Below are 9,049 nucleotides of genomic sequence, written 5' to 3' on the forward strand. Positions count from 1 at the left end.
GGGGACGGTGGGCTGGTCATAGTAGGTGCGGCAGAGGTTGTGTTGACGGTGCCTGGCTGGAGGTCAGAGAAGATCCAGGGAAAGACGGAGACGGCAGAGTGCCGGTGCCAAACATAGCGCTCTGCTTGAACATGTCAGCGGTTCGATCGCCAGATAGCGGTGGGTTGACGGCCAGGACCATGCCGTTCTTGCAGTCGTCGCCAACTGAGGAGAAGAACCTAGTTCGACAAGAAATTGAGGGGGTGAAAGATACAGAATATCCGTGCGCACCAAAGAGGCCGAGTATCGTTCACGACAAGGCTGTAGCTGCCACTTGTGTTTGAAGGAGCCCATCCGGTCTCATGTACACCAGTGTCGAAACCACCAGGCATCGGTGTGCATGGGTTATCAAACGTTGATTCTGTACGGTCAGCTGAGTTTGCAGAAGTATGAGTTCATGTTTGCACTCACGGGTCGCGCTATGTTGAGCCGGCGGCCGGGCATTCAAATCCTTGGGAAGTGCAAAGGTGAAGGTGACGGCGTCTCCGGCTTGTGTATGAAGTCAGCAGAGCTTGGCCGTATTTCTTGCTGAGACTCACGAGAAGGTCTGATAGCAGAAGGGTCAAATCCAATGCCTTGCTGACCATTCGAATCATCAATTCCGACAGTAACCTGGCTCACAAATGATCAGCAAGCATGCGTGTTAGCCTGGTAGTAAACTACTCGCTGTGTACATGAACGCCTGCGCCATGCCACAGAAAGCAGAAAGTATTAAAGTCGCTATTATAGCCCTCATCATGTCTAGAATGAGAGAGAAAGGTTAAAGAGTGTGAAAGAGACCTTGAAGGTCTTTGCCCCGTCGTCGCTGCACCAGTCATGATCAATGGCCCAAGACGCGTAGCGTGACAGAGAGTCAGTGACAGATGCCACGTGAGCAGTAGCGTAACAGCATTCCTCGCCGAGTGTGACGCGACCTGGCATACCTTCGCTTCATGCTTTCTCACCCAGCGCATCTACCATCTCGACATAGTATTGTTGCTCCAGAAATTTCCGTACACGCGCGAAAAGTAGGCACTGCCATTAGAATCTTCTGGGACGAAGAATCGGAGTGTCACAGCTGAGAACGCCGAACTCAACTGGTGCGCGAACATCCGTGCATTCTTCTCGGCGCGATTTGCTCAAAAATGTGCACATATATGCAGAGAGCTTGAAGGCATAAAGTCTAGAAACTGCCTCCAGCTTTGGCGCGAGGGCTGTACAACACCGAGGCATGTCCGCGACACCGGCCGGGACACCGAGGAGATCAACGAATTTCGAGTCGACTAGTCCCCTAACAACTCCCCAGTCGACTCGTACCTCAACTACGACAAATATCATCCAGTCTTCTCCACACTACGCAACCACTCGTCGACACTCTCTCTATGGAACGGAAGACCGCATCATCCTCGACCCTGGCTCTCGCATCTGGAAGGTAGGCTTTAGTGGCGAAGGCAAGCCACGAGATATATTTCTTGCTGGATCCGACACTGGCCGACCTCTCTGGACGCTGAATAGGGCAACTGTTCCCGGCGAGAAAGAGGAAGAAGACAAGTTGCTTGAAGCTAGGCTTCAGAAGTGCCTTAGAGCCGTATTCCACGAGTACGCCTGTTATACTCCTGCCCATGCATCACGTTCGCCTGATTTCCCTCCTGGCAAGCTCTCTCTTAACGGATCCGAAGTCGCGAAAGGTGATTATCGTCGAGCAACCGCTACTGCCATTGCACATCAAGGAGGCACTTGCACGCATCTTATTCAATAACTTGCAGGTATGTATGATGACGATTTCACAGTAGTCTGGTCTGAGACACGTATAAGGTTCCTTCGATATCATTTGCTTCAAGTCACCTCTTGGCACTGTTAGCAGCGGGACGAACAACAGGACTTGTCCTCGATTGCGGACACTTGGAGTCTATTGCTCTCCCAGTGAGTTGTCTTTACGCTTTGAAAGTTCACGTCTAAAGTAGGGTAGATATACTCTTCTAGGCCACTATTCCCCCAACTGCGGGCATCGCCTTTGGCCGGCTCACGATTCTCTTCTCACCTTCGGGCCCTACTCCTGATGTTCGGGACATATCATCCGCCTCCGGCAAGCTTAACATCTACCAACTCTACCCCTACATCCTCGCGCGCTACACGTGTACCCGAAGCACTCCTCACCAATGCCGTCATTGAAGACCTAAAGATCCGCTGTTGTTTTGTGGGCGAAGCTCTGGAGACAGACATAAGACCGGCCTATCCAGCAGCGTACGAGTATGACACACCATCCGAAATCACACGCTCGGATGCGGGTATGTCTGAATCCGGCTTCACTATGGTGTCTGGCAATGTACCAAGTGAAAGTCAGAGCCAGGGCCAGGCGTCCACCAGCAACGCCCCCGAATCACAACAAGGCGTGCCACCCTCCTCCGAATTCTCCGTGGTTTCGCACTCGAACGTACTGTCTAGTCTCGATCGCCCGAAACCCGGAGAGAGCCATTTGCAAGCACTCGCGAATCTTTACCAACGTCATTCTACCGCCACAGATCTGCATATCCGCATAGAGCCGCCTCCGTCGCAGCAGCAGGGCACGGGGCGCGGCACACTCGTCATACCCGGGTGGATTCGAGAGAGAGCAGCTGAGGTTCTCTTTGAAGGAGGAGACGTGGACGAAAGCAGCGTTGCGGAAGTAATTCTCGACTCGCTTCTCAAGGTAAGCAGCACCCCATTCGAAGCTACCCCTGCACGCCCGCTACTATGTATCTCCCACGGAGATCACCACGCACTTCAAGCAGGGTTCGGATTGACTTTCGTACCTTTTCACCCCTTTAGGTGCCGGTGGATCTCCGGAAGTCCCTCGCGTCTGCGATCCTCGTCGCGGGCGGCACCCCCATGCTCCCAGGGTTCATCCCACGCCTGCAAGCTGAGCTCCTGCGTACCCTCACACGACAAACCTCGCCGGCGTCGACACCCGGCAGGCGCGGTAAGCCTTACTCAACGGCATATGACTGTTACGCCCCACTGCGGCCGCTTGCGACGTACCTTGCGATCCTCAACAACCCGACGCCGCCGCCACCAGCGTCGTCGCGCGCAGTTGCGAACGCGGGCAAGGCTCCGGCTTTCACCCCGGCCTGCATGGCATGGGTCGGCGGCTCTCTTGCCGGGTACGTCGCCGCCATCCAACTTCCTATTCAGACGCAGAAGGCAGCTGACACGCCGCCCATGTGCGTTTTCTTTCTTCCTTTTCCTGTACAGGGCACTCAAGACCGGGGGCGCCGAGGTCGTACGCGAGAAGTGGGACGAGGCGGACGCGGCGCATGTGGAGGACGATGACGCCATGGACGTCTCGCCCACCGCCCCGCGTTCTGCCGCACGGAACATTCTTCCGGACTGGACGCGGAGCCCGCTGCCCGCCGGTGCACCTCCTGCAACCATCAGACATGTTGTTGCGCCTGCGTCCCAGCTTCAGCTTCAGCCAGAGCCGGTCATGCACATCGACTTTGCGTCCCCTCAAGCTCAGGTGGTCTGAGTCAGGTCTAGTGTGTATAGTTCGGATGCCCAAGCATGTCACGATACCCGGCAACCTACACAGGAAGCCAGCCGTCTAGTACTATGCAAGCCATACTTTTGTATACGATTAGGAAAGAGTAAGACGGCGCTGAGGGTCCTAATATCCCGGGAGCGAGCGAAGTCTGTAGAGAGCAGCGAATTGATAACACAACATGGTGCGGAATTCGCAAAGTCAAGAAGCCAAAGAGTCTGCAGCAACAAGCAATTGAAAAACGAAGCGAATACATGGGGCGCTGCGCTGCGTATTACAGGGTTAGTCAAAACAACAGCAGCCCGTAAAAGGCGCGGCGAGAAATGCGAAGGTTGTTAAGGGTCGTAAAGGGTCGTAAGGGGAAGAGAACAGCGGGGGTAACACGAAGACGATAACTCGAAGAATGAAGTGAGTGTGTGAGATAGACTGTGCAGTGTCTCTACAACAGCACATAACGAAGGAGGGTGGGTATATGCGCGTCTCGCCAAAAAAGCAAGAAATGGCGAAAAAAAAATCAGAACCGGTCGAAGATATGAATAGTAAGCTTGCCCGCGCTGCCGGCGGCAGCCTGCTCCCAGTCCTCGTCAGACGTGATAAACTGCAGGCGCTGCTGCTGCTGGCGACCGTCGCGTGGGCCAGACGCAGACTGCGAGCGCGGGCGCTCGCCGCTGGCGGCGCCGGCGGGACTGAAGCCGATCGTGAACGCGTCCGTGAGCCGCACGCCCTCCTGTGCGGCGAACTTGTCGCGCAGGCGTGCGCGTACCTGGGCGAGCGGCATCGCGTGCGTCGCGCGCAGGAGCACGATGCTGTCCTGGCGCACGGCCTTGACCGTGAAGTGCTCCGCGCCTGGGGCGTCGCTCATAACGCTCGCGGTGCTCGTGGGCGAGGCGGGGGTGGCGCCCGCGGACGAGTACGACGCGGAGGACGCGCACGCGGGCGACCACGGCAGGTGGAACTGCCCCGGCGGACGGTGCTGGAAGGGCTTCGGGAAGTGTTCGGGCGTCGAGATGACGGAGATGGTCTGCGAGACGCGCGCGCGATGCGGGGTCTCGGAGCCTGGCCGGAGTGGGTGCTGGGCGGGGTCTGTAAATGTGTAAAATTTCGGTCAGGAGTCTGTACCGCCACGTACGACACGAGGGAGTGCGCACCGTAGAAATATGAGTCGACGAAGTCCTCGTCCGGGCCGTCCTCGCCCCACTGGCCCTCCTCCTCCGACGGCGGGAACAGCGGCGAGTCGGGCATCGCGATGCTGAGCCTGTACTTCTGGCTGCCGTTCGACAACGACCGCATCGTGTCCATGCTCGGCGTCCGGAGGGACGGCGACGAGGACGAGGTGGGCGACGACGAGCACATGTGCGTGTGGTCCGACGAGCTCGAGCCCGTCGACGACGGCGTAGGCGAGCCCGGCCGGTCCTGCACGAGCACGCTCCCGCGCCTCGGGAGCACGGCGTCGACGCTCGCGTCCGTCATCACCGAGTTCATCGTCGCGACCGACGCCCGCATGTGTCGCGCGCCGTCGCCAAGGACGTCGTCCGCGTCGAACCCCGCATCGTCGAGACCGAACGCGTCGAAGAAGCTCTCCTGCTCCGAGCACGTACTGAATGTGCTGTACATCGTGTGCGGCCGGCTGGGGCCCCCGCAGCGTGCCGGCTCGCGCAGGGACGCACGTCGGTGCGGCCCCGTGTCGCTCGTCCCGTCCGCACCGCCGTCGAGCGCGTCCTCCCAGCGGTCTGACACCTCGCTGTCCGTCGGCGACGTCGGGCTCGACGAGTCCAAGGACGGCTCGCTAAGCACACTCGACGGGCGCAGTGCGCAGTGCGGCCACACCAGGCCGTGCCGGAAGCCAGGGTCGGGACACGACAGGTTGCGCGGGCGGCGCGTCGGCGCGGTACACGGGGGCGCGGTGCACGGGGGTGCGGGCATCGGCGTATCGGGTACCGGTGCGTCGACGTCGAACTCGGACTCTTCGCGGAGGACCTCGAGCGCGGCGTGCGTCGCCTTGGCCTTGGACTCGGCAGCGGTGGAGAAGACGAGGAAGGAGGACGCGAGCGGGTCGTCGCCGTCGTCGGCACCCCACGGCGCCGCGGGCACGAGCACGCCGTCCTCGGCGACGGTGAAGCTGATGTGCGACGCTGTGCTGTTCGCTGCGGGCGCGTGAGGCGTCCAGAGCGAGCGCGACGAGATCGAGGTGGGGACGGAGAGCGTGGAGGAGCGTGCCTTCGCTGCGATCGAGGCGGGCGAGGGCGGGACGGCGTACGACTTGAGAGGGGAAGGCTTCGGGGCGGATGCAGCGCGTGGACGTCTTGTGGAGGCCGAGACCGAGGACTGGCCACTAGCGCCCACGGTGCTGACAGAGCCCACAGGCGACGTTGGGCGCGAGTGTCTGTTGAGCGACAGCGACGATGCTGAGAAGGGACTCGACGGGTAGGAAACGAACTCGGGGTCCGGCCGCGAGAACATGCTGCTCGCCAGTGACGACACTGACATGCGGGCCTTGCCCTTGTCCTGCACGGTCAAAGAAGCGACCTTGCGTTCGCGGTCCCTGTCGCGGTTCCAGTAGCCGAAGAAGTCGCGGATCTCCCTTATCTCGCGCATTTCCTTAACGAGCGTCGGCAGCTCATCGTCATCCCAGAGCTTCTCGATCAACGCCTTGAACTCGCGCTGGCGCTGGTCGATAAAGTCCTTGCTCGCCTTGAAGAACGTCCCCTTCTTCGAGAGTTTCGGTAGGATACTATGAATGTCTTTTGCTATGTCGTTGGCATCGGGGCCGGGCGGGAGCGACTCAAACGAGGCGGCCTGATCCGAGTGGACGTAGATCCCATCCTTCTTGACACCCTTTCCCCGCTGCAGGCGTGTACGCTTTTGCTGAGCGAGTAGCCTGTACTCTCCCTCGAGCTGCTCTTGAAACCATAGGCAGTCTTCCCAGCGACGCCATATCTCATACGGAGAACGGCTTGTGGTGCTACCGCTCGAGCTGGATGAAGACGACGAAGTGCTCGTCCTCATAGACATAGTGTCTCCTAGAGGTACTCCGGCAGCGTTTATTGGGTAAATACGCATGCCATAGGCATGTGCGCTGCCTGTTTCGATTATTAACGCACTGCTGAGATAGGGGGGACGCTTGCCAACATACCAAGTTTCCTATGTGGGAGAACCTCGACTACGAAGTGCTTGGGTGGCGCCTTGAGTACTCCACGCTTGTAGTAGCCTTGCTGTAAGCAATGAGCATCTCAATGTGATTCCCAGATGATTGAGCACATACTGTGGTTGACGAAAATGCGTCTCCTCCCGAGACGGCTCGGCCTTGTACGAGCTGCGATTCCTGGAACTCCATGAAGGTGCCTGGCGTAAGAGGGAGAAATTATGAGTGACACGTCAAAACCACAGCAAAACACGGGTAGCGCACCTGAACGCGTTGCAATCGATTTTAAAAAAGATACGTTTTAGCTCGGTAAGTTAATACGCCTCGCACTGTGCGCAAAGCGCGACGATCTGCGAATCAAACATTGAAGTTTAGCACGAGGGTCTTGTAAAATGGAGGTATCGGGTGGCGCACATATGGGTATTGTACACTGCTCCAGCGACTGCGGCGTCGCGAGCAACCTGAATACGGTGCAAAACGCAAAATCGCGTGCACCGATAACAGCCTGGGATAAGTGCGAAGGGGCGTGTCTGCGGCAGAGGGTCAGTAGGCTGAATTTTGGCGCGGATTGGGCCGTTAAAAATATGGTTTGGCCTACGAGGAGGTGAGGAGGTGGAGGAGAGCGACAAGAGGGGGCCGTGGGTGGTGTCGGGATAGCAGCGCATGTCTGCACCTATGCTATTGTGATTCACAATAATAAGATTAGGCGCGTGGTCATGGCCGCCTTTGGGAGACAGACCGAGGTGCGCCCAATCACCTGTCTGCGATCAATGCGTTCCTGGGCGTCTCTGCACTAATCCCGGGGTGTCCGACGCCCGAAGCGGTAACCCGGCCTTGCTATCGCAGAGCGTGCATATGACTCTCCGCGACCTGCATCCGCTGCCATGCTGGCTAGGATAACACATATTGCTGCCTAGGCATATTCCAGTATACTTTTGACGTCCCCATCGCCGCTCACGACGAGAGCGGATCGCAAAATGAATTTGCCTGACGGGACTATCAATACTGTCTCCAACTCAAGCTCACAAGCCAAGAAGCAGCTAGAAGCAGTCTCTTCACATCTCAACTGCGCCCGGAACAGTCGTTAGCCATAGTCACACATGATGCGGTCATGCACAGCGTACGGATATCGCCGTGCGAACATCAACCACCCCCGGCAGACCACGCTGTCCGCAGTCCGACCTCTTCTGCAGCTTCTTCTCATGTGCACGAACATACACAGACTGCGCACGGCGCCCTTCGCACACAACCGGTCCCGAGCTGTGCAAGCGAAGCTGGTGAACACGACAATTTACCCGTGCCCTCGCCAAAGACGATGTGCGAGGGTCGTGAACGCAGCTCGGCAGCATTGACGCAATCTGGGTCTCCCGCGCACCTGGCTACCTGCTCCTCCCGGGTATCTCTGCCCGGCCAGCTGCAGCGGTCCACATGTGGCGCGGCCACACGGTTCTTTCAGAGTGGCCGCGATATGCACCTGAGACGAAAAAGGACATATACGTACGTACCGATCTCCAAACTCTCCGTCTCAGCATCAGGACGCTGATTAAAATATTGATCCCTCGCAGTCCCCCAAAATTGCAGAAGTGGCCGTGCGCATGCGCAACACGATTCGAGACGATGACGTGCTCGACATATTCATCCGCTAAGCCGCACTTGCTCACCCTCGAAAAGGTCTCCAGCTCTTGTGCAAAGAGCGAAGCGTCTCTAGTGGCTGGAGTATGCGAGCGAGACCCCACATCAGCTTTAGCTTGTACATCACCGCTGGCAGTGTTCTCTACTTATTCTAAATCGCTCCGCCAAATGTCTTCCAATGATGCCCCTGTGACAATGCTCAATGAGCCTCACATGCATTCAGCGTGCCCGTGATTCTTGCCTGCACAACGCACACGACCAATGTCCGGGTAGTGATACATTAACGATGATCCAGCGGACTATTGCTTTCCCCGACTTGCTTCTCATCCGATGCGCTCGGGGTCGGGCGTCGCAGACCCTCATGGCGGTGGGTTTCGATAAGTAATTCCAGGTTAACCTCGGTCCCGACTGTCTAAGCTAGCTTAAGGGACTCGTGGGTGCGTGGCTGTCTGGCATTCAGCCCAACTTCTCCGTTTTCATCTTGGAAGGATGAAAGGGTCGCGAAGTGTGAGATCCAGCATAAGCTTTTCTGGAGATATATGAAGTGCTCGATGGAATAGCAGGCCGGTAATCATGATGTTTGCAATGCATCACGAACGGCGCACCAAGGGGTTCACCACGAAAAGGCTTGTAGACACCCATGTTCGCGCTACGCACATGGTTATCGGACATCTCATCAGCTTAAGGGAAGGGAGCATACCCGGGAAAGATTTCGCCGGGGACCACAGCTCGCAGGGCAT

At 57.8% G+C, this 9,049-nt stretch overlaps 2 protein-coding genes across 2 annotated transcripts in view; both read left to right on the top strand.

The window, feature by feature from the left end:
• PHACADRAFT_207345 (uncharacterized protein) overlaps positions 1–240 on the top strand; it is a 3,325-nt gene extending 3,085 nt beyond the window's left edge. The window contains exon 16 of the mRNA XM_007393777.1: positions 1–240. The gene's annotated coding sequence lies outside the window, so the exon portion shown is untranslated.
• Positions 241–1,086: 846 nt separating this feature from the next.
• Positions 1,087–6,630, top strand: PHACADRAFT_117568 (uncharacterized protein). The gene is made up of 7 exons (XM_007393778.1): positions 1,087–1,118; positions 1,182–1,617; positions 1,676–1,784; positions 1,834–1,941; positions 1,988–2,707; positions 2,827–3,158; positions 3,250–6,630. The coding sequence occupies exons 2-7, from the start codon at positions 1,250–1,252 to the stop codon at positions 3,521–3,523; spliced, it is 1,911 nt and encodes a 636-aa protein (XP_007393840.1). The 5' UTR covers positions 1,087–1,118; positions 1,182–1,249; the 3' UTR covers positions 3,524–6,630.
• The last annotated feature ends 2,419 nt before the right edge of the window (positions 6,631–9,049 follow it).

Source organism: Phanerochaete carnosa (assembly GCF_000300595.1).
Source record: "Phanerochaete carnosa HHB-10118-sp unplaced genomic scaffold PHACAscaffold_3, whole genome shotgun sequence".
NCBI lineage: Eukaryota > Fungi > Basidiomycota > Agaricomycetes > Polyporales > Phanerochaetaceae > Phanerochaete > Phanerochaete carnosa.

Bases quoted from the DNA above. Each gene is read 5' to 3' on its own strand.
- PHACADRAFT_117568 (XM_007393778.1), top strand. From the start codon at position 1,250: ATGTCCGCGACACCGGCCGGGACACCGAGGAGATCAACGAATTTCGAG. The intron at 2,708-2,826 runs GTAAGCAGCACC...TCACCCCTTTAG, and splicing joins TTCTCGACTCGCTTCTCAAG to GTGCCGGTGGATCTCCGGAA. The intron at 3,159-3,249 runs GTACGTCGCCGC...TTTCCTGTACAG, and splicing joins GTCGGCGGCTCTCTTGCCGG to GGCACTCAAGACCGGGGGCG.